The sequence below is a fragment of the Nomascus leucogenys genome, chromosome 5 (assembly GCF_006542625.1).
Source record: "Nomascus leucogenys isolate Asia chromosome 5, Asia_NLE_v1, whole genome shotgun sequence".
Taxonomy (NCBI): Eukaryota; Metazoa; Chordata; class Mammalia; order Primates; family Hylobatidae; genus Nomascus; species Nomascus leucogenys.
In genome coordinates this window covers 777,080-802,366 of record NC_044385.1, presented here as the reverse complement: position 1 = coordinate 802,366, position 25,287 = coordinate 777,080, and the positions used below count along the sequence as shown (strand labels likewise).

The 25,287-nt window shown below is 43.1% G+C and overlaps 2 protein-coding genes and 1 pseudogene across 3 annotated transcripts in view; 1 reads left to right on the top strand and 2 right to left on the bottom strand.

Moving 5' to 3' along the window:
* Positions 1 to 3,461, top strand: part of NLRP3 (NLR family pyrin domain containing 3) — a 29,281-nt gene extending 25,820 nt beyond the window's left edge. For both annotated transcript variants that reach the window (XM_030812479.1, XM_030812480.1), the window contains one exon: positions 3,042 to 3,461. In XM_030812479.1, coding sequence (XP_030668339.1) covers positions 3,042 to 3,141 — 100 coding nt within the window. In that variant the 3' untranslated portion in view covers positions 3,142 to 3,461. The remainder of the gene's footprint in view (positions 1 to 3,041) is intronic.
* LOC115835075 lies at positions 2,593 to 2,835 on the bottom strand (annotated as a pseudogene).
* Positions 3,462 to 5,620: 2,159 nt separating the features above from the next.
* Positions 5,621 to 6,662, bottom strand: LOC100583944 (olfactory receptor 2B11). Its single transcript, XM_012506508.2, has one exon. The coding sequence runs from the start codon at positions 6,642 to 6,644 to the stop codon at positions 5,691 to 5,693; it is 954 nt and encodes a 317-aa protein (XP_012361962.2). The 5' UTR covers positions 6,645 to 6,662; the 3' UTR covers positions 5,621 to 5,690.
* Positions 6,663 to 25,287: the final 18,625 nt, after the last annotated feature.

Sequence of the window (25,287 nt, the reverse complement as noted above, 5' to 3'; positions counted from 1 at the left end):
TCCGCACCCGGTGGTTTCTGAGGATTTCTAAATGGGAAAAGAGTACTCCAGGAACAGCAAGATGGGAAATTACATGAAATTCAATAGCGTGTCAGGACATTGCCGGCCCACCTCTGTGATACCACTGAGGTGGTTGTCTCCTCTCTAGTAAGAGCTTCCTGGAGAGCCCCACGGTTCTGTCAGCCGTGATGATCGCACTTTTCCCTGAAGACGTTTTCACTGCTTGGCTTTAAGGCCAACATGCTTTCCTGGGTTTTCTCCTATTTCATCAGCTCTTTCTACTCAGTCTCCTTTCTGGCCTTTTCTTCATCATCCTGACCCTTATGTGTTGAATCCTCAGAGCTTAGTTTCTGGGCTAATTTTTCTTCCCTACACTTTCTCTCTCATTTAAATTATCTGGTCTTCTGGCTTCATGATATATGTGCTGTGGCCTCCAGATTATATGTCCATAAAGTCTCTGTCTGCGTGCTTGTCTGATCTTTCTTCTTGAAGGTTGGATAAACCTCTCAAACGTCACATCCAGATCCACACCCATGCTATTCTCTTCTACCCGAAACCTGATTCTTCCCCATTTCAGTCAATGGTCACTTCCTCCAAGTTGCTCAGGCCAAAACATTTCTGGTTCTGTCGTCACTCTTTTTTCTTATAACCACGTCCAATGTGTCAGCACATCCTGTGAGCTCTGCCTTCCCAGGCTGGCCACTCCCTGACCACTTCTGGCCAGCTTCATGGCTTCCTCCTTGGCTCAAGCCACCGTCACCTGGTGTCTGGATTGTCATGGTGGCATTCTGACAGGCCACCCTGCATCAGTTATTCTGATTTTAGCAGACGGGATTCAGCTAAAACGTAACTCGCATCATATCACTCTTGCCAACATCGTCCGGTGACTTCTTATCAATTTCATAATCAGAGCAACAAACTCACTCATGGTGGCTTCCCTGCCCCACATAATCCAGCCTCTCCCGCTTCCGAAGATTCCGCTTCTCCCAACCCTTGCTTATTCTGCCCCAGTACAGTGGTCTCCTTGCTGTTTTGCAAGAACACTGTCATCTCTGGATTTTTGCACTTGCTTTTCTTCCTGCCTAGAACTCTCTGCCCTTCAATATCCACATGCGTTATTCTCTGTACATTCCTAAATTCTCTGCTTAAAGGTCTTCTTCTCTGCGAGGCTGTCTTTGACTATTCTACTGAAAATAGAAGTGCTTTTTTCTTCTCATTCTCCTCTGCAGTGTAGCACATCTTATGTGCTGTGTCACTTTCTTGTTTATTTATTATCTATCTCTGCTCCCAAAATATAAATTCCTTTAGTCCAGGGACTTCTGTCCATATTATTGATCCCAAGGCTGAGAACCTGTTGGAATGCAGGTTTGAATAAATACAAGTTTGAATCAGCCTTGCATCCTTGTGCCAACATAGTGGAGCACGTTTGCTGTAGGACAAGCCAACATTCCCAGAGCTAAGAGAGATGGGGGAAAAAACGAAGGATTGGTCAGGTCAAAGCTGGGGACACTGCTACATGCAGAGTCACTGACCTAGCCCTGAGGGACATTCCGGACCCAGGCTGAGGGACAGGCTCAAAACAGATTGAAGAATCCATGAATGCAATCAACCCGTTTTCTCAGGCTGCGATAACAAGGTGCTCTAGACTGTGTGACTCAAACACAGAGATTTATTTTCTCACAATACTGGAGGCTAGAAAGTCCAAAATCAAGTTTCTGATGAATTTGGTTGCTGGTGAGAGTTCTCTTCCTGACTTGCAGATGGCTACCTTCTTGCTATGTGATTGCATGGAGGGAGGGGAGGCAAGGGAGAGAAGACAGGGGAGAAAGAACAAACTCTGATATCTCTCTTGTAAGGGCACTCACCCCATCCTGAGGGCCCCACCCTCACTTCATCTAACTCTAACTACCTTCCAAGGGCCTAACCTTTAAGTACCATCACATTAGGGGTTCGGGCTTCATCATGGGAATTAAGGAAGACAAACATTCAGTATATAACACCACCAAATTGAGATGGTTAGAAATGGTGCAGGACAAATGGGCGGATTTATTAGTTAAGTTGCAAGGGAAACTTATTAAAGAGGAGGAAGAACTTACATCAAAGATGTGAGAGGCATCCTGGGCAAATGCAATGTGTAGAATTGATCAGGTTAGTGACTAAATGAACATAAGGTAAAAAAATTTACAAGACCGTTGAGGAAGTGTAAATGCTGACTGGACATACTGTGATACTAAGAAATTATTGTTAAACAATTTTGGTGTGATAGTGATATTGTAATTATATTTTAGTGTCACAAAGTGAATTATTGATAGATGCATTAAATGCAGTATTTAAAATAATCCATGGGTGGGCAATAGAAGAAACAAGTTCACATGACCTGTTTCATTGTTGAACTTGGGTATTGGACACAGGGGGTTCATTATACTATTTTCTATACTTTTACGTATGCTTAAAATTTTCCCAACTAGATAGTTAAAAATATAACAGGAACCACATTGGGCACTTAGAGCTTTTTTTTTTTTTTTTTTTTTACATTTTTATTGGGAGCCGTGGGAGGGGCCTTCTCTGTCATTGGAGGTGCTCACAGTTTCTTCAGCCACTCCAGGCTGGGGCCCTGGGGATCTGGGGGTGGCTGGGCACGTCAGGCATGTTCGCACCATCGCGGACGGGCACTGGGTAGTGGTCGGGCGTGGCCTCGCTGATCGTGATGGAGTACTTGGTGTAGGGGCTGAACGGGGGCAGAATTACAGCGAGGTTCCCGATGACGAAGGACACGACGAGCGCTGGCTCCTTGGCCCAGGCATTCTTGAAGAAGGCGCCGAGTCTCGCGGCCATCTTGGTCTCGGCGGCGGCGGCGGCGGCGGCGGCGAGGACGCGGAGCACTCTGGGAGTTTTGTGGTCCCTCTTTTTTTTTTTTTTTTTTTTTTACATTTTAGAAGTGTGTGGAGTTTAGGGAAATGAAGAGATGAGACTTTTAAGGTTAACGACTCTGAGACAGTTACCTGAAGAGTGCAACCCAGGCTTTGTATTTGCTTTTACAGGTTGTCTGAAATGTATTTCAATTATGAGACAAAAAGTGCGTTAGAAACACTTCAAGAAGAAAAGCCTGAGCTGACCGTCGTCTTTGAGCCTTCTTGGTAGGGGTGGAAACAGGGCTGCCAGACGCCAGTGTTCTCCGGGCCCTCCAGCCGGGGGTCCTCAGGTGGAGTGAGCCGCGATCCATCAGGCCAAGACCACAGCTCTGTGATCCTTCCGGTGGAGTGTCGGAGAGGAGAGCTTGTCGACGACGCCTTCGTGTACAGAGCTTGGGCGTCTGCTTTACGCCCGGGTGAGGAAGACCAGGACAATGACAGCATCGGATGTTGTTCTCATCACAGCGCCTCAGTGAGAGGATGTTCCTCTTGGTGACCTCATGTAATTAGCTCCTTCAATAAAGCACTTTCTTTGTCTCTATTTTTCTCTTCTCACTGTCTTTTTTTCCCATCTTTTTTTCTTCTTTGTTCTGTTTACTTTTGCTCATATCATAATTCCTGCTATCTTTGTATTAACTGACCATAACACAGAACTAGTTGACTATATGTTGAAATTTTATGGCAGCTATTTATTTATTTAAAATTTTTGTAATCGTTTTTTGTTTTCTAATAAGAATAATCCATGCTTTTTGTAGCTAGTTGAAAATTCAGGAATATGTAAAATTTTTTTGTATTTATTTAATTAAATTGTTTCCTTTTCTTAATTTTAAAAAAGAGTACCTAGAAATTTTTCAAATTATTTCTCTAAACCAGTAAAGATAAATTAAATTGTATGGTGCATTTTAAAAGTCACTTTGGCAAATGATTCTATTGTAGATAATTTTTAAAAAGTTACCTCACTCTAACTGTAATGAGTGGAATTTCATCTTTGATAGGAGATTGAAAATCGTGGAGGGAAAGGTTTGAGAGTATCAGAGCCTGCACTCCTAACTAGAAGTATTATGTAGAAGATGCCTCTTGCTTTCAGTTGATAACAGCTTATTTTGGATTTATCCCATCCGAGGAACACTTCATCTATTATACTTCACAGAGCATTAAGTTATAAGGAAATATTTACTAATTGCTTCTCTACACATGGACAACTCTTAAACCGCATGGAATTGCTCAGGATGGAAATACTATTTCCTCTATACAATTAGCCATCAAAGTAGCCACACTTTGCTACTCAAAGTAGCCACACTTTGCTACTCAAAGTGTAGTCTATGAACTGTCGATATAAGGAGCTTGTATAAGAATGTAAAACAATCACATTATTAAACATGCCTTTTAGATGAGCTGACATTTAAAAAAAACCCTGAGACTATTTTTATAAGGGAAACAGTATGAGATTTACATTCTGTTGCAAACTCTTGTCTTGTTAGCACTTCTGAGCAGCACCAACTGGAGATTGGGTTTCTGCATCTTGGTGAACTATTACCGACTGCCTTCCTGCTACAAACACTTTGGTACCCTATATAAATAATGTAATCAGAAACACATAGCTGAGCTTGAAAGAGAGAAAGAGAGCCTTTGGGCATTAGGACGTTGAAACTGGCCAGGTTGCTGAGAATGCCATTATTTCATTCGTTTTTATGGCTGAATAGTATTTTTCCATGGTATATATCTCACATTTTCTTTTTCTTTTTTTTTTTTTTGAGATGGAGTCTTGCTCTGTCGCCCAGTCTGGAGTGCAGTGGCACGATCTCAGCTCACTGCAACCTCCACCTCCCGGGTTCAAGCAATTCTCTGCCTCAGCCTCCTGAGTAGCTGGGATTACAGGCATGTGCCACCACACCCAGCTAAGTTTTGTATTTTTAGTAGAGACGGGGTTTCACCATCTTGGCCAGACTTGTCTTGAACTCCTGACCTCGTGATTCATCCTCCTTGGCCTCCTGAAGTGCTGGGATTACAGGCATGAGCCACTGCGCCCGGCTGGTTCCATATTTTTCCAATTGCAAATTGTGCTGCTATAAACATGCATGAGCAAGTATCTTTTTCGTATAATGACTTATTTTCCTCTGGGTAGATACCCCGTAGTGGGATTGCTGGATCAAATGGTAGATCTACTTTTAGTTCTTTAAGGAATCTCCACACTGTTTTCCATAGTGGTTGTACTAGTGTTTGTACTAGTTTACATTTCATGGAAAAACTTTCTATAGAAGAAAATGTGAGCTACAGAGAAAAAAAATCAAACTCACAGGAAAAAGATAGTAATCTACTTAATTCCTGGAATTGTTTGAAAAAGTCGTGTAAAATTTGTGGAGATTTAAGTATATGGAGAAAAACACATATTCATTATAAGTAAAATAAGATTATATTTCAACTTCATCTTGTGTATACTTAGGAGTAATAGAAAAGAGACAAATGGGGAGAGAATAAAAGAAATACAGGAAGAGGAAAAGAGAAAAGAATCAGGAAATTGGAAGTTAAATAATTCCACACATACTTATTGAAGTCTCTTTAAACAATGCTTAAAAACATATGGCCTCTTAGAATTACACTTTTAAAATGAACTTTATCGCTATGGGATTTGGGGCATTATAACAGGAAGTGAGATGTTTGAAGCCAGGGTTTTTGAGCTCTCTGGGTATTAACTCCTTAAGTGAAAGATGCTCTGAGTGCACAATAGACTTGTGCAGTGTTCTTTAATTGATGGAGATGCTACATGTCACGTCCTCATCATCCACAGAGCCTCCAGATCCTGGCCAGGAGTCTCCTCAGAGCCCCCTTCATATCTTTATTTCTCAGGGTGTAGATGAAGGGATTGAGAGTGGGGGTGATTATGGAATAGAAGAGAGAAATAAATTTGCCCTGCTCTTGGGAGTAGCTGGAAGGGGGCTGCAGATACATGTAAATAGCAGGTAGGTAGAAGAGGGAGACGATCATCAGGTGGGAGGAACACGTCCCAAAGGCCTTGTGTCGTCCCTTAGAGGACTGGATCCTGAGCACTGCCCGGGCAATAAAGCCATAGGAGAGAAGGATGACAGCCAGGGGCACCAACACGAAGAAGGCCACCAGCACAGCCAGCGTGGCGTCATTCACAGCGGTGTCAGCACACGACAGCTTGATCATGGCCGGCACCTCACAGAAAAAGTTGTTCAGCACCTGCCGCCCGCAGAATGGCAACTGCACGGTCAGGATCACCTGCACGAAGGAGTTGCCGAAGCCACTGAGCCAGGCCAGAGCCACGAGCTGCTGACAGAGGGCACGGTGCATGAGAACGGCGTAGTGCAGGGGCTTGCAGATGGCCACGTAGCGGTCCAGGGCCATGGCGGCCAGGACGATGCACTCCGTGCATCCCAGCCAGTGGAAGACTGCATACTGCACAGTGCAGCCTCCATAGCTGATGGTCTTCTGGGAACTGCCCATGTTGACCAGCATCTGAGGGACCATCGTGGTGGTGTAGCAGAGGTCCAGGAAGGACAGGTGAGTGAGGAATACGTACATGGGGCTGTGGAGTTGAGGATCCAGCCGGGATACCAGGATGATGGCGACATTCCCCAACATGGCCAGCACATAGGACAGCAGGAGGACCACAAAGAGAGGGAGTTCCAGCCATGGCCTGTCAGACACACCCAGAAGGATGAAGGCTTTAGGGGGGTCCCCTAAGAAGCTCTGGTTGACCCTTTTCATGTTGCGGCATTTTCTGGCACCTGTGGCAAATTGAGAAAATTGGAATGAATAATACCTGAGAAGAGGAATTGATCACTTTGCCCCCTCTTGCATCCACTCTTCCTTCCCCAGGTGATAGCCTGTTTGATTCTCCTTACCTCTGTGGAGACGCTGGGATGCGGAAGGGTCAGAACCAGGAGCCGCAGCAGCAGCCTCTGTGTCTTTCTTTGCTCTCCTTCCTACTCAGTGGCCTCAACTAAGCCATTTAATATTCTTGAACTTCTGCATCTGCAAAATGGGGAGAAATACCTGCTTCAATTGCCAAGACTTGGGGACGATAGAGACATTAAGTATGTGGGAAGAATACCTCACGAATGACAATTGTGTTCAGGTAGAGCGAAGCCTGCCACAGCTCCCATCACCGTCAGAAAGATTTCTCTCTACATCCACATCGACAGGGAATTGTCCACCTTCTTAGGCTTTCCCATTTTGGGAGGTAGTAGTAGTAGGAGGGAGGTGGGCGGCGACATAAAGCAAGCAGAAGGGTTTTGTGAGCAGCTGGGGGCTGTATTGATAGGACCACCCCCGTCACCTGCTCACGCTTGCATCTGGCTCCCCAATTCATGCTGATCTCTGCTCTCATGACCGCACACGCACATGCAGCCCTGTCACTCACACCAGTGGTAAAAGCTGCATGATTCTAGGTCCTGTGAGTCTCTGGAGTGGAAGAGCCAAGTCATACATTACTTCAGCCCCAGAATAGTTCATGGTAGTTAATGAGACCCCAGAGCACGGAATTTTGAGCACAGGGAGAAGCTCTTGATTGGAATGAGAAACGTAGCTCTTGGAATTGTCTACGGAAAGATTAGACCGTCCTCTAGGGCTAGGTTTTATCTGATGGCTTGAGTGACATTCCTACACGCGGTTTGTTAGAAAGTTCCCAATATTCTTGTGAAACACTCAATTATCGTACCTCCTCCCAGATTCTATCAACAATACTTATGAAATAAACTTCACAGAATGTGATCTTAGCTCTAATGAGCTCAAGATGCCAGTCAAAACAGTGAGCTGTGGCTGAGCAAAGTCAAGCTAGCACATTTTTAAGCCTAATTATTAAGAAGTAAAGGAATTATGACATTTCTCTTTCTGAGATTTCTGATTCCAGAGTTTCTTTTCAGAGCCTAAAGTGGGAGAAAAGGGAGAAGTTGTAGGGATAGTGAAGAAAGAAATGAGAGAATGAAGGAAGCAAGAAAGATAGAGGGGTAAATGTGTGCGGCAATTTATAATAAAGACAAGTTATTTACCACTCATTATGAGCCAGGTACTAGAATAATTACCTGATGTTGCTTTAATATCTCGGCAAGGTCCATGTTTTCACCCCTAATTCACTGAGCGACTCGGGAGGACAGCTGGTCTACCTTAGTTACACGGCAGCAAATGGTAAAGCCAAGACTGAAAGCCAAACTCCTGCTCTTCACTACTATTCTCTCCAGAACTTTGCTTTAAAAAAAGAGCAGCTGGTGACATGAGGAGCAGCAAGGGCAGTCGCATAAACGACTGAGACAAAAGAAGATGCTGGAAAGGGGAGATGAGGGAGAGGAAGGTCACAGGCGAGAAAAGGGGCAGGGATTAGAGAGGAGCGGTTTTCTTGTAATTATAGTCCACTGTACATGTGCACACTTACATACACACATGCACACACATGCATTCACATGCACACGCACACACATACACATACGCACACACACACGGTTTCTCAACGGCAAAGCTGGATACTGCCCAGGCCTGCCCCTCATGCCCTGGATCTGATGCCCCTCTGTTCAGGTGTTTCCACACGGAGCTTTTGTAGGTGTCTGGCTTCTGCACTCCTTGACCTTCTTTCATCTTCCCACTACCCAAGTACAGGTGCCCCTGTACAGCGTTGCTTCCCTGGATGGACACAGTCGTTCCCACAAATGTCGCCATCGCATTCAAACGGAATCCCTCCAGGCTGTATCTACAGTTGTCAGTTCCTCACTGACCTCTAACCCACTTTTTGACATTGTGAACTGAGGCATCCTAAATTTCACCTGGCAGCCATCCCCCCAGACTCAAACCAGCTCCTTCATCTTAATTCTGGCTGACTTCCCTTCATTCACCGTGATGCCAAGTACTGAGGTTCTTTCTGTTCACGTTCTATTCCTCATTCACTCTAGTTCAACACTGAAGTTAAATAATTCAACACCCGTACAATGCTGTGATCCCATCCACACAATGTTGCATCGTTGCAGGCACACACTGTCTATATCCTCACCACTGAGGTCCTGGGCAGAAATGCCCACCAGGACCCCTGTTGGAACTTGCTACCTGCCTCTCTGCAGAAATGCCCACCAGGACCCCTCTTGGAACTTGCTACCTGCCTCTCTGCAGGCAGCTTCAACCCCTCACTCACCCTCACATGAAGTCATCTTTCTGAGACTCAGGCCTTAAGAGCAAAGATATCTTTAGGTGTTTCAATTACCAAAAATGTAAGAACCCATCGCTCAAGAGTTACCTGCTGGTTGTATCGTGTTCACACTGAATTTCCGCAGTTTCTTCTGGGACCCGTCACATCCCTCTGCCTTGGCAGCCACCACACAGTATTTTAACAGCAGCACTTAGGCCATGGCTGCTGGCAGGCTAGGCTGTGAACACGCAGGCTGTGATACACCCTGAGATATCATTCCCTATAGGATATATAATCCTTATGGTTAGTATTTGTACCTCTAGATCTATATTATCTGTCTCTTATCCCTGACATTTGTTGCTGAAATCTCTGCTGAAGCTTGACGGAACACATTGTTACCTCCTCCACCACACAAGATGGAAAATCAAATTTACAGCAGTGTGTGGATTTCCTAGAAAGCAGCTTATGAGATGGGCAAACAGAAACGCGGTCATAGGATTTTATTGCTTATTAGTCCAAAGGGTCTCTTTCTTCGGCCTAGAATGCAGCCTCCCATCCCACAACCGGGATGCCTGGTCCAGGCCCTGTTCAGCTGCGGAGGCCATCATTGGGATTACACTCAAGAGTCTTGGGGACGAGGCTTAATGATAGCAATATTTTCCTGAACTGAGAGTAACAGGGACTCTTTCATCACAAAAAGAGAAAGAGCCCCTTTCTCCTTATTTGTTTGCATTTGCAGTCCTGGTTCAATGGCATGCTTTTTCTTAGACAGGAGTCTGACAAGTACAATCGAGACGTTAGCTGGCACAGGGGCTTGAGAGAGCACACAAGCCCAGCCTCAACTCCACCTCTTCATCTTTATTCTCAGTCTCACTCAGCAGCCTCTGCAACGTAGTTAGTGTCCCTGTGCATGCACAGTCCTTTCTCATCCTGTGCCAGGACTGGGGAAGTGCACATCCTCCTGCTGGGAATAGCAGGAATGTCTTGGGAATCTTACGTCCTTCCCTTCCCTTCATGTCCCGCCTCTGGTTTCAGGACAGCCCTGTTTCTTTCCTTTAACTGCCCTCACTAATTTAACACTATTCATCATCTTCTGTAGCTCCCACAGTACAAGGGGGTTTGAGGACCATGAATATGTCTATTGCCACAGTGGACCTGAGGTCTAATTTTTCATAACACTTTAATTTGAAAGATTAAACAAACTCCTAGCATTGAAAGGAGAAGGGAAGTAAGTCAGCAGGGAATGAGCACCCACCAGCTCTCTGTCTGTGCACCAGGCACCGCATATGTGCCGTCTCATATCCCATTTCAATAACTCTGGAAAACAGAGGTTCAGAAAGATTAAGAAGTTCACCTTGTTCAGGGACTGGGGTACGAGTCCACGGGGTAAGCTATTTAAACACCAAATGCCAGTTCACACAGAGGGGAAGTTACTTCCTCATAAGCCTCTGGATGTCATAATGTGTCACTCTCAAAAGTAACAAACAGTTTCCCTTTAAAAACTTTTATTTTATGTTTACTTATAAAATAGCTCCTTATTCCGGAGGGTACATAGAGTCCTCAGCCTCGTCAGTTATTCCTTCTAGTGCTGGGGAGGAGGGGAAGAGGAGGAGAAGGAGCTGGGACCCAGCAGTGATGGGCCTATGGGAGGGAGTATAGGGCTCCACAGCCCTCAGCACGTGGTTCAGACAGGGTTGGTCCCTCTGCACATGCCTCCCCCTACCACCGCCACACTTCATCGCCTTTTTATGTGGTCTGACTTTTTCAGATTTTTCAACTTGAAGCTTGCTTTCTCGGGGACTGATACTATTCAGCTTTGCATTCTCTTTTTCTCTTTCCATGGCCCTGCTCAGCTCAATACTGCCCTTGTGACTGTGATTCAGCAGCCTCAAAAATAGGGGGAAGCGGAGGAAAGGGACCCAGGGTCCCCACACCCTGTGTGCAACGTCCACTGTTCAGCTAAGTGTCAGACAGCGTGCCTACCTACAGGCAGAGCATCCCGTTCCGCTCCCGGCTCTCTTTTCTAGATAAAACTACAAAATTTTACACTTGCTGCTTAATGTGTGGCCGTTGTTCATCGACCCATCCATCCTCCACCTCATGTGCCCTTGGTCTCCAGCATAGGCCAGTGTTAATACTGCCGCAGCATGCACCTCCACTGCACTGTACAGATTTTAGTTTGACTAGAGTTGAGGATGAATCACTTACCTCCAGGGTTCCTGGCTCCTACAGAAGACTTGGTTTAGGACTGAAGGCTATAATGCAGCCTGTTGGCCTTAGTCACGGAGGGATATTTAAGGATGGACTTATTAGAGATGCTCCTCATATTCCAGGAAGACACAGCGCATTTCCTCTGATGGGCCGCTGAGGCCTTACCATTTACTGGAACCCAACCCTCTGAGTAAGTCTGAGAGATTATTCTCAGTCTAGAAGGAATCTGCTGTCCGTTGCAACAGGCTTGCTGGGGAGACTCAGTTTTCTGGACTCTCCCTTGGCAGTGCGTGAGGCCCGTGGATCTGCCCTAACCTTGGTCCCCCAGAGTGCCTACAGATACCTTGACATGGTGGAGGTTACTTCCGAGGATATAGCTTTCAGGCAACACACCGTGCCCGTGTCACGCTCCCTGTTCATTTCAAAATTATCCCTCAGGTTTAACTTAACCTCATCCTCTCCACTGTTTTCTATAAGGGCCCTGCTCTTTCTCCCCAGACGTTGAGATTGAGAGTAAAAACTTGCTCTCCTCTGGCTGTGAAATTATCCCTGATGTTTTATTTAATTAGTGTCTAAGGGGTGAGCTGATAATTGAGGTGGTGTGAGAGCTTGGAGTTCTTGCAATTAAAGGCAAATCCCAGAAGACCAGAGAAAATGGATCAATAATGGGTAATGAGAACTGTGTGTGTGTGTGTGTGTGTGTGTGTGTGTGTGTGTGTGTGTGTGTTGAACTCTTTAGGGTTGGTGTGTGGTGGGGAGATTACTGTAACATCAGAGTGTAGTAGTAACTAGAGTGTGTGATTCAGTTAAAGCATGAGACCTGAACTGGCTTCAGCACCAGGCTCGGTCACTCATGCTGTGTGTCTTTGAGCAGGTTACCTAAACTATCTGTGCCTCACTTGTGTTTTATTTATTTATTTATTTTTTATTTTATTTTTTATTATTATACTTTAGGTTTTAGGGTACATGTGCACAATGTGCAGGTGTGTTACATATGTATCCATGTGCCATGTTGTTTTGCTGCACCCATTAACTTGTCATTTAGCACTAGGTATATCTCCTAATGCTGTCCCTCCCCCCTCCCCCCACCCCACAACAGTCCCCGGAGTGTGATGTTCCCCTTCCTGTGTCCATGAGTTCTCATTGTTCAATTCCCACCTATGAGTGAGAATATGTGGTGTTTGGTTTTTTGTCCTTGCGATAGTTTACTGAGAATGATGTTTTCCAGTTTCATCCATGTCCCTACAAAGGACATGAACTCATCATTTTTTCTGGCTGCATAGTATTCCATGGTGTGTATGCACCACATTTTCTTAATCGAGTCTATCGTTGTTGGACATTTGGGTTGGTTCCAACTCTTTGCTATTGTGAATAGTGCCGCAATAAACATACGTGTGCACGTGTCTTTAGAGCAGCATGATTTATAGTCCTTTGGGTATATACCCAGTAATGGGATGGCTGGGTCAAATGGTATTTCTAGTTCTAGATCCCTGAGGAATCGCCACACTGACTTCCACAATGGTTGAACTAGTTTACAGTCCCAGCAACAGTGTAAAAGTGTTCCTATTTCTCCACATCCTCTCCAGCACCTGTTGTTTCCTGACTTTTTAATGATGGCCATTCTAACTGGTGTGAGATGGTATCTCACTGTAGTTTTGATTTGCATTTCTCTGATGGCCAGTGATGATGAGCATTTTTTCATGTGTTTTTTGGCTGCATAAATGTCTTCTTTTGAGAAGTGTCTGTTCATGTCCTTTGCCCACTTTTTGATGGGGTGTTTGTTTTTTTCTTGTAAATTTGTTTGAGTTCATTGTAGATTCTGGATATTAGCCCTTTGTCGGATGAGTAGGTTGCAAAAATTTTCTCCCATTCTGTAGGTTGCCTGTTCACTCTGATGGTAGTTTCTTTTGCTGTGCAGAAGCTCTTTAGTTTAATTAGATCCCATTTGTCAATTTTGGCTTTTGTTGCCATTGCTTTTGGTGTTTTAGACATGAAGTCCTTGCCCACGCCTATGTCCTGAATGGTATTGCCTAGGTTTTCTTGTAGGATTTTAATGGTTTTAGGTCTAACATTTAAGTCTTTAATCCATCTTGAATTAATTTTTGTATAAGGTGTAAGGAAGGGATCCAGTTTCAGCTTTCTACATATGGCTAGCCAGTTTTCCCAGCACCATTTATTAAATAGGGAATCCTTTCCCCATTTCTTGTTTTTGTCGGGTTTGTCAAAGATCAGATAGTTGTAGATATGCGGCATCATTTCTGAGGGCTCTGTTCTGTTCCATTGATCTATGTCTCTGTTGTGGTACCAGTACCATGCTGTTTTGGTTACTGTAGCCTTGTAGTATAGTTTGAAGTCAGGTAGCGTGATGCCTCCAGCTTTGTTAACCTATCTGTGCCTCACTTGTGTTTTCTAAAAAAATACAAGAAACATTAGTATTGTTTTGCACAGTCTGTTACAAGAGTGGAATGAATTGGTTCTTGTAAAGCACTCAGAACAATGAGTGGCACAGAGTAATACATGTTGAGGGTTTTTTTTTGTTGTTGTTGATATATTTTCTCAGCACCCTATTATATTTTTCACATGGAGGGGATAAAAAAGTCTTTCGTAAGAGAGCTGGCAAGAAGTAGTCCAAATTTTATTTATTTTTTTATTTTCTTATTTGTATAAATTTAAGGGCTACTGGTGCAATTTTGTTACATGGATACATTATGCAGTGGTGAAATCTGGGCATTTAGCGTAACTATCACCCGAATAATGTATATTTTACCCCACGTAATTTATCTTCCCTCACCCCCGACACTGTCCTACCCTCCCTAGTCTCCAGGGTCTCTTACTCCATCCTCTGCATCCCTGTGGACACATCATTTAGCTCCCACTTGTAACTGAGAACATGTGGTATTTGACTTTCTGTTCCTCAGTTGTTTGGCTTAAGATAGTGGCCTCCAGTTCCATCCACATTGCAGCAAAGATATGACTTCACTTTTTTATGGCCGAATAGAATTCTTGTAGTGCAAATTTTAATTCATGAGCTATAATTCATGCGATTAAATGCTGCTACAGGAACCATTGTGAATAGCAGCACCTTGGTGCAGTTACTCTCCCTCTCTAGGTTTTGACTCAGTCGTCTTTTTTCTCTAGCTTTAGATGTCTAAGTGGACACAGGGTGAGTCACGGCCGTGAGTTAGGGCTCTATTTTTACATTCTGGGGATGGAGGGAGGAGAGAATATGTCCCAGAGGAAGATGGGGTGACTGTGCTTTGGCGAAGAAGTGGGAGCTGTCCTTGATTCTTTTTTTTTTTTTGAGATGGAGTCTCGCTCTGTCGCCCAGGCTGGAGTGCAGTGGCGCAATCTCGGCTCACTGCAAGCTCCGCCTCCCGGGTTCACGCCATTCTCCTGCCTCAGCCTCTCCGAGTAGCTGGGACTACAGGCGCCCGCCACCACGCCTGGCTAATTTTTTGTATTTTTAGTAGAGACGGGGTTTCACTGTGGCCTCGATCTCCTGACCTCTTGATCTGCCCGCCTCGGCCTCCCAAAGTGCTGGGATTACAAGTGTGAGCCACCGGGCCCGGCCAAGCTGTCCCTGATTCTAAGCAGGCTCTGTTGTACTCTCTCCCATGGAGAGCCAGATGAGGCATCAGAGACGTCTCAGACACTTTTTTTTTTTTTTTTTTTGAGACGGAGTTTCACTCTTGTTGCCCAGGCTGGAGTGCAGTGGTACGATCTCAGCTCACTGCAACTTCCACCTCATGGGTTCAAGCAATTCTCCTGCCTCGGCCTCCCGAGTCTATGGGATTACAGGCGCCCACCACCACGCCCAGCAATTTTTTTTGTTTTTAGTACAGATGGGGTTTCACCATGTTGGCCAGGCTGGTCTCGAACTCCTGGCCTCAGGTGATCCGCCTGCCTCGGCCTCCCAAAGTGCTGGGATTACAGGTGTGAGCCACCATGCCTGGCCTTAGACAGTCTTGTTATCCAGCTGGGATAATTTCCAGAGGTGGAGAGGCTTACATATCTGTGCAGGTGGGGGAAGAAAGGGGGAATAGGCAGTTTTGTGCTGAGAAAACCCAGATGCAATTGTAGTTGGAAACTCTCATGACTGAGACTGACACAGGGTCCCACTGGAATTGTGCTAATTGTCATCTTGATCATCTTTCTTCAAATATCTGTTCTCCCACTCTTGTTGTTTGTACCCCCCTTTTACTCCACGCAGCAAGTTACTCTCTGATGTGATTATATTTTCCAGGCTTTCTAACAGTTAGGGGAAGCTAGTGAGATAAAATTACTGGGAAAGCTTGGAAAAATATTAGCCAATCCTCCATTTGCTATTTTTGTGCATGGAACATAGTGCTGATGGCTAGCGCCCTAGCAGCCATATTTGATCTTAAAGCAATCTTAAAGAAGAAAGTCACATATTAAGAATGGTGGAACAGGCCAGGCATGGTGGCTCACACCTGTAATCCCAGAACTTTGGGAGGCTGAGGCGAGTGGATCACCTAAGGTTGGGAGTTTGAGACTAGGCTGACCAACATGGAGAAACCCCGTGTCTACTAAAAATACAAAAAATTAGCCAGGCATGGTGGCGCATGCCTGTAACCCCAGCTACTCGGGAGGCTGAGGCAGGAGGATTGCTTGAACCTAGGAGGTGGAGGTTGCAGTGAGCCAAAATTACGCCATTGCACTCCAGGCTGGGCAACAAGAGCGAAACTCCATCCAAAAAAAAAAAAAAAAAAATGATGGAACATTGAGAAGGAGCCAGGGTACTTGATATTTGATGGTCACAGAGGTGCCGTGAACTGTTGACCTCCAGTTTCTTTGACATAAAAGTAATAAGCTTCCATCTTATTCACAGCACTGATCTGGGTTTTACGTCTTAGGAAACTGAACTCAATTCTGGCAGTGATTTCAGAAGATTTTCTGAGATTTCTTTTGTAATATTATTGTGTTATAAGATATAATAAAGCACAGATATTAGTAATTCCAACCTCTAGAAGAATGTGACCTAAAGCAGTCTGTGTTGACATCAATGTCACAGATTAACATTGAAAAACAAACAAATGGATAAATTTAATGATCAAATAGATGATGATAAATGCTTAATGCAGCTATAGTCAGTGGACATTGAAGATGAAGGCAGCCAGGAGTCAAAAAATGTTTTATATTTCCAGGCATTCTAGAATGAGAAAAGACTTGTTCTGCTTGGTGTGAACTGGGGGGTTCCCTGTGGAGAAGGTGGGTGTGATATGGATTGCCTGGATTTCTAGAATTACATGTTATTTCAGCTGTGGTTAGGATTTGAGTAAAGAAAAGAAAGAATCACACTGATATCCACAAGGAATATATTTAGGCTGATATTTAATTAACATGAGTCCAATAGATGGAAGTGGTGAAAAATGGGTGTTTGCAGCCAAATGAACTGGATTCAAATCCCAGGCCTCAGGTATTAAGCTTGGGACCTTAAATGAGTTACGTAAGTCTTCTGAGGCTCAGTTTCCTTACCACTACAATAGAAATCATAATTTCTGACCACTGGATTGATATAAGAATAACTGAAATAATATATGCAAATATATTGGTACGGTTCCTGGTACAAAACTTAGTAAGTGGCAGTCCACACTTTCCTTCTTGCTTTCTTTCTTTCCATTTACCCATCGACAAATATTTAAGAAATTCTTTTTTTTTTTCTGAAATGGAATCTTGCTCTGTTTCCCAGGCTGGAGTGCAGTGGTGTGATCTTGGCTCACTGCAACCTCCGCCTCCCAGGTTCAAGTGATTCTCCTGCCTCAGCCTCTTGAGTAGCTAGGATTACAGGCGCCCACCACCATGGCCAGCTAATTTCTGTATTTTTAGTAGAGATGGGGTTTCACCATGTTGGTCAGGCTGGACTTGAAACCCTGACCCCATGATCCGCCCTCCTTGGCCTCCCAAAGTGCTGGGATTACAAGTGTGAGCCACCATGCCTGGCCAAGAAATTCTTATGATGTGCCATGTGCTGTGACTAATGGTGAGATGTAGTGTAAATGGAATTATTTGTGCCCTCAAGGAAACTTTGGAGTGATAGAAGTGTTTTACTAATTGTTTGGAATGGTAGTTGCATGACTGCTTACACTTAGCAAAACTCATCAAACTGAGTATTAAAATGAATTTTGTTATATGCAAATTATATCTGAATAAAGCTATAAGAAAATATTTGGGCCCATGCGGAGCTACCAGAATGGTGTAGAAAAAGAGACAGTAAGAAAATCGTTGCATAACTATGAAGCATAGCTGTGAGAAAGATTAAGAAGGAAAAGAAAGGACAACAAAGAATGCTTTGAAAAGGACCTATTCCTGGCTGGGAGAGGTGGAGGGCAAAGAACAGTTCCTTCTGGATGGGACGTTCAACCTGATCATCATTATCCTCCTCATGTTTAATGACTTCTGAGATGTGCACTGGTGAATACTAATCAGGATGAAACACAGTCACACCTCTGAGCTGTATCTGTGCTAAACCCATGAAGATGTTAGAACTGACCCACCTGCAGTAATAGAGTTTTGTTGCCTTGCAGTATCCTCGGTCTGCTCTGATAGATGGCAATGTCCATAGTATCCATGCCACATAATTTACTGATTTAATAATGTCTTCACTAGATTTATGGGCAAGACCTTTGTTCAGAAATAAATACAGAAGATCAGACCAGAATTAAGTATCATCTATGATTTTGCCTCTTTGGCATCTATTCTAATCAATTAAAATGAAAAATAACCAAGGCATCTTTCTCAGATCACACAATTTGATTTTTGATTCAATAAAAGTCACATGAGTAATAAAGTCGTCAGATGTTGTAACTAGTTTCAGGCTATGTAATGGCAGTTACTCTGGGTACAAATCAGTGCCTATGACTTCATTTCTGCAAGGTATTGTAAATACAAACATGTGGTTAGCTACAAATGAAAGGAAAATGAAGGACTGCTTCAAGCAGGAAAGCATTGCAAAAATTAGATTTAATGTATAAGGACTACATTTTCAGATTAACCAGACAGGAAAAACCATGTTGGAAAAAAATAAAGTCTTACAATGTAAGATCTGGGAATTAAGAAATATTAACTAAAGTGAGATTTAAAAAACTCAATTTTTTTTTAAAAAGGAAATGAGAATAGGAAGATTGGTAAAGAAGGAACTAGAAAGATTAAATAGTACCCTTTGCGAGAGACGTAGTGTGACAGATAACTTACCACAACAAATTTTAATTTGTATTTGTGAAACGTTATACTTTAAAAAGCATTTCAGGTCATGTGAGAGTATGGCTCTGAATTATAAACTTCAGTAACTCTTCATATTTGCTGACGGATTATAACTAGTAAGATTTTTCCAAAATAATTACTTTATAATTACTTCCAAATAGTTTCTATAATTATTAAATAAATCTGACAGAGTCCAGGGCTAATATGTGATGTAGAAAGACAGTAAAATGCTTTATGTGAGTCTAGAAGAAAATGCGAATAAGTCTTCTTACTAGCTTTAGGATGCATTGTCACTGTACCACAGTTTGTCACTTTTCCTACTTAAAATTGAGTTAAATAAGGTATTAAGTTAAAATTAAAAATTCTAGTTCGACAAATGGGTGGGAAGAGCTTTACATAAAAAGCTTTATTCTTTTTTAAAAAATAAATTTTGTTGTATATACTTAAGGCATACCACATGATATTATGAGATGCATATAGAGGTAGTAAAATGGTTACTATGGTGAAACAATTACCATAGCCATCACCTCACGGTTATCTGTGGCAGCTGATGGCAAGAGGAGAAAAGCAACTATAATCTACTCAGCAAAAATTCTGAATACAACACACTGTTATTAACTCTAGTCCATAACTAGTCCTTAAGTTATGCTGTACATTAGATCTTCCAACTTGTTCATTCTGCATATCTGCTACTTTGTATCCTTTCATCTACCACTGTTTTGTTCTCTCGATCTGTATATTTGACCTTTTTTTCAGATTCCACACATAAATGAGATCATGCAATATTTTTCTTTTTGTGTCTGGCTTATTTCACTTAGCATTAATATCCTCCAGGTCTATTCAAATTATGGGTATATGGCAGCATTTCCTTCTTTTTTTTTTTTTTTTGGAGGGTAGTGAATACAGAGGATTTTATTGTTGATGAAAGTGGCTTTCGGTGGGAAGGGGAGCTGGAAAGGGGATGGAGTGGGAAAGTGGTCATCCCCTGGAGTCTGGCAGTCCCTGGCTAGGCTCTTCTCTGAAGTCCCACTGTCAAGCCATCCCGCTGAAGTCAAGCTGCTTCTCTGACATCTGGCTGCTTCTTCTCTTCTTTTCTGCCATTCCTCTGCCAGTAGAGTCTGGGGTTTTTATGGGTACAGAATGGGGGGCAGGGAAGGCCAGGGAATTTTTTGGAAAAGGCAACATTTGAGCAGAAAAATGGGGACGTTCTCACTTTGGGTCATGGTTCTAGGCTTGAGGGTGGGGCTTCACCAGGACCCCACCCTTTTCTGCCTAGAATTTCTCTGCCTTCTGTCCCTATCAAAACCATAGTGAAAGAGAGCATATCAGTGGTTAACATGAAGCCAGAAGTGTGGAGAGAAGCATCTCCTTCTTTTTAAGGCAGTGAGATGCTTGTATTTATCTAGCTAGCTAGCTGGCCAGCTCACAGTCTGTCTATTCATTCATTGACAGGCACCTAGGTTGTCTTCACTCCTTGGCTATTGTGAATAATGCTGCAATGGACATGGGAGAGCAGAAATCTTTATGAAGTGGTGACTTCATTTTCTTTAGGTATACACCCACAAGAGGGATTGCTGGATCATATAGGAGTTTTGGTTTTAACTTCCTCAAACTGTGGTCCATAATGGCTGCCCAATCCACATTCCCACCCACGGTGTGCAGGGCTCCCCCTTTCCACATGCTCATCAACACTTCTTATCTCTTGACTTTTTGATAATAGCAATCCTAACAGATGTGAAGTATTATCTCACAGTAGTTTTGATTTGCATTTCCCTGATGACTACTGACATTGAGCACCTTTTCATATACCTATTGGTCATTTGTATGTCTTCTTTGGTAAAGTATCTCTTCATGCCTTTTACCCATTTTTCATTGAGTTATATATTCTCTTAGTTTTGAGTTGTAAGAGTTCTTTATAAATGTTGGGTGTTTACCCCTTATCAGATATTTTTTCTCAATCCATAGGTTACCTTTTCATCTTGTTAATTGTATCCTTTGCTGTGCAGAATCTTTGTCATTTGAAGCTTTATTACTATTATACCTTGTTCTATGGTGTTTATGAACTAGGGCTTTGCAGAAATGGAAGAAGTGGTAAACCAGTGAAAAATGCTGTCCAAGTGTCAAAAGTCCTTTGAGCAAAATCAGGGGCTCTCCAGATTTCTAGACTTACCTTTCTCTCTCTTTGTTCAAGAACTGTTTCCCTGTAATACTCTGTCCTCCTCAGCCCTGAAAACAAACATATACTAGTGTTCTTCAACAGAGTTCTCCATGTTTATAGAATTATATACATATGTGCAAATAAAATATGTGCTCCCTTTATATGACAAATTATATCTTATAATATAAATGTAATTATATGCATAAAAGTTTAACTTTTCTCTATTTCTCATCTCTCTACAGTATTTACTTTAGAATTAGCATCCAGACTTTAGAAGGACATCACAGGGATGCATATTTAACACAGTTATTTATTCAAAAAGAAATTCAGTGGATTTTCAGAAAAAAAGTAAATTTTATAATTAAATTATATGTTACAAATCAAGGGCCAGTAGTAGCTGTGAATACATATTTCATGCTGAAAAGCTAGTCAAAGGTGAACATACTAATATGTAAGTTTGGACCTTATTATTAATTTTTTGCCAATTAAGAATGAGATTTACTTTTTTTTTGAGAAAGAGATTTCTTCCAGGATCCTCAGTACCAGGGTTTATTGAGAAGTATGCTATTGCATAGCAAGGTGTCTATAGTTAAGTATAAAATATTGTATATTTCTGGTCAAGTGTGGTGGCTCACACCTGTAATCCCAGCACTTTGGGAGGCTGGGGCAGGTGGATCGCTGGAGCTCGGGAGTTCGATACCTGCCTGGGCAACATGGTGAGACTTCCCCCACAACTCCCATCTCTATTTAAGAGAGAAAAAAGAATAATATATTGCATGTTTCAAAAAAAAAAGCTAAAAGAGGGGATTTTAAATGTTCTCAAGAAATAATAAATCTTTGAGGCGATGGATATGCTAATTGAATCATTCCACAAGGTATACACATATATTGAAATATCGCATTGTAATTCATAAATATGTAGTTATTATTTGTCAATTAAAAATAAAATAGAACTTTAATAATGTTAGTATTTAGCTTAAAAATAAGTGATATAAGTTATATGCTACATTATGTATTAAATCAATCATAAATATGATATTAATTATATATAATGTATATTACATTATGCATTATATATTATATGGCATATATTAGTATGCAAAGAAATGGGTAATATCATGTTAGTTTTTGCGTACCTTGCTTTATTACTGTGGGAAATGGAGGGAAATCCCTTTATGTGGGCTGGGTAAGATCATACTAATCTTTTTTTTTTTTTTTTTTTTTGAGACTGAGTTTCCCTCTGTTGCTCAGGCTGGAGTGCGGTGGCGCGATCTTGGCTCACTGCAAGCTCTGCTCCCCGGGCTCAGGCAATTCTCCTGCCTCAGCCTTCCGAGTAGCTGGGATTACAGGCGCCCGCCACCATGCCCAGCTAATTTTTGTATTTTTAGTAGAGACAGGGTTTCACCACGTTGGCTAAGCTGGTCTTGAACTCCTGACCTCAGGTGATCCACCCACCTCGGCCTCCTAAAGTGCTGGGATTACAGGCGTGAGCCACCGCGTCTGGGCCGTACTCATCTTCTATAGTGGCGGGACTCTTTCCTCCCCAAGCTATACAGTGGTGAAATACTAGTGAATTTTCTTGACATGGCAGTGATTTCAGTGTGAAATGAGCTGCCATTTCATATCTTCATGGTTTACTGGTTTTACTCTGGGCTCTTTGGTTACTCTGCAATTCCAATTATCTGATTCTGTTGAAGTCCTGTGTGTTGCTGCCTCTGCGGCCCCTTCTTCCTCATTCTCCCCTGGGGAATATGTCAGATATTCAGGGCACACAGTACTGGCAAGACTTGCTTACTAACAACACATTTCCACCCCCACTCAAGTTTTAAGATCAGACACGAGGTGGCTACTATCCTGTCATCCTTCATTCTAAAGTAAAATAATTTCTGAAATTCCCAAATGCTGCAGGAGAAGTATTACAAGGAAACCGAAAAACCACGTTTGAGAGATACTATGGATGTTTGCTTCAACTTTCATGGGTTACTTCTCCTTCCCCACTCCCTCTTCACACTCTTTTTCCACTTCACAATAAAAAAGTGTTCCTTTAACCTTTCCTGAAGATGACTAAGAAGCATTGCTCTATGGTCCAAAATCCTCACCAAAGGGGTACTTGTTTAAAAAGTATCATTTATGGCAGAGAGAAAGCACAGAGAGAGCTTAGGTAGGAACTGCTGAAGGCAGCATCACCTGACGCCCACCAGGGGGCGAGCATGCTGCGGCGCCGGGGACCCCCATCCATCCCGGGAATTGGTTTCCTTTTTCCTCCTTCTCTCTCTGTTAATACCTATCCTACAGTTAGAATGCAGGCTTCAAAAAAATGTCACGGGGATGCATTTTTTTATTTGTATAAATGTAGTAGGGGTGTAAGTGCAGCTTTGAGACGTGGCTAGACTGTATGTGGTGAATCAGGGCGTTCAGCGTAACCGTCACCTGGAGAGTATGCACCATACTCGGCAATTTCCCATCCCTCACCCCTCCCACTCTTACACCCTTCCGAGGCTCCGGTGCCTATTATTCCACACTCTATGTCCATGTGTACACGGGCTTTAGCTCCCACATGGAAGTGTTTGACACACTTATTTAATTAACAGTTGACAGAGGCCTTTTCAAGTGAAAAGTTAAGTCTGGTTGGCCTGACTGGTTTGAAAATGAGGACTGGGTTTGCTCACGAAGTTAAAGGGGAGGAGCTTTCCAAAAATTAAATATACCTTTTAAATGCTCTTTCCTCTCTTGGAATATTCTCCCCACTTCCTCTCTCATCCAGGACATTTCACTGCATTCTATAAGGCTCAGCTCAGTGTTACCTGCTCACACCACTGTGAGACTCTAAGAATCAGTGAGTGGAAGAATGTGCCTTATAGTCCCATTCTGCTTATTCCATTGTGTGCACCATTAGACTCTGGGGACTTGAAGAAACTGAGGGCTTCACTGGGCTCTCCAAAGCTGGGAACCACGTTTTCTCTGTAAGGAGACCTGTCTTCACTCCCATCACTCTGCTGAAGTCCTAGTGTCTTTTGTGCATAATTGTTTTAGGGATCACAGTACTTGCAACAGAAAATTCTAGATTAATTGTTTCAACCACCTTTTGTTAAACCTTTGGCTCTGTGGTAGATTTTAACACTGGGGTCAGTGGTGATAGAACTGAGCAAAATTAACTAATTAATGATGTTGGATTGCTGTAGAATGACTGTATTAATTTCATGTGGGGGCATTCTAAGAGCTCCAAGTGTGTGGAAGTGAAGCTGCAAGTTTCCATAAGGAAGGTATTTCTGTAAAGATTGTAGAAACCTAAAATAACCTCATTTCTTTTAAACACGTATGTATATACACGTCAAATTGCAGAGCATTGCAGAGCACCTTAGTATCTGTTGTTCTTTTTTTTTTTTTTAAACATAGAGACAGGGTCTCATTTTGTTACCCAGGCTGGAGTGCAGTGGCGTGATCATAGCTCACTGCAGCCTTAAATGCCTGAGCTCAGGAGATTCTCCCACCTCTGCCTCCCAAGTAGCCGGGACTACAGGCACACACTACCACGTCCAACCAACCTGTTGGTTATTTATACCCTGGGTGATCTGTCGCACAGGTGCACCTGTCCTCTCACTTATTTCTCATGGCTTCACAGTATCCTCTGATGTACTGCTTAGTTCCCAGACGTTTATTTTAAGCCTTCATGTATTACCTCTTGAGACTCCCTTTTACTCCCAGTGGTGTTAGACTGCCTCTGCGGACGGGAAGCCAAATGCTCACATCTCAGAATACAGTAGGCTTCAAGTTCCAACCACACGGAAATGAGGTGTCTTCAGTCCATGTGTAGGGAGTGTCTTAGTCTGCTTGGGCTGCCTTAAAATAAATACTGCACACTGGGTGGCTCAGACACCAGACATTTATTCTCTATAGTTCCAGAGTCTGGGAAATCCAAAATCAAGGTCCTGGAAGATTCAGTTTCTGGTGAGGCTCCTTACAGATGACTGCCTTCGTGTGTGTGTGTGTGTGTGTGTGTGTGTGTGTGTGTGTATGAGAGAAAGACAGAGAGATCATCTTTCTCATTTCTTTTTTTTTTTTTTTTTGAGACGGAGTGTCGCTCTGTCACCCAGGCTGGAGTGCAGTGGTGCAATCTCGACTCACTGCAAGCTCCATCTCCCGGGTTCACGCCACTCTCCTGCCTCAGCCTCCTGAGTAGCTGGGACTACAGGCGCCTGCCACCATGCCCGGCTAATTTTTTGTATTTTTAGTAGAGACGGGGTTTCACCATGTTAGCCAGGATGGTCTCGATCTCCTGACCTCGTGATCTGCCCGTCTCGGCCTCCCAAAGTGCTGGGATTACAAGTGTGGACCATCGCGCCCGGCCTCTCGTTTCTCTTCTTATAAAGGCTTATGAGGACTTCACTTTCATGACCTAATTACCTCCTAAGAGTCCCACCTCCAAATGCCATCACATTGGGGGTCAAGGCTTCAACATATGAATTCTGGGAGGAGCTAAATATTAAATTCATAGCAGGGAGCCACAGCAAGTCTCTCCAACATATTGGAGATAAATGAAGACAAACTCTGAGAATCATTTGAGAAAAGTCACTCAATGGCTGAGATGAGTCATGAGGATATATGATCTACTTTCATTACTATTTATAAACATGCTTCTGTTATCAAGC

Bases quoted from the DNA above. Each gene is read 5' to 3' on its own strand.
- LOC100583944 (XM_012506508.2), bottom strand. From the start codon at position 6,644: ATGAAAAGGGTCAACCAGAGCTTCTTAGGGGACCCCCCTAAAGCCTTC.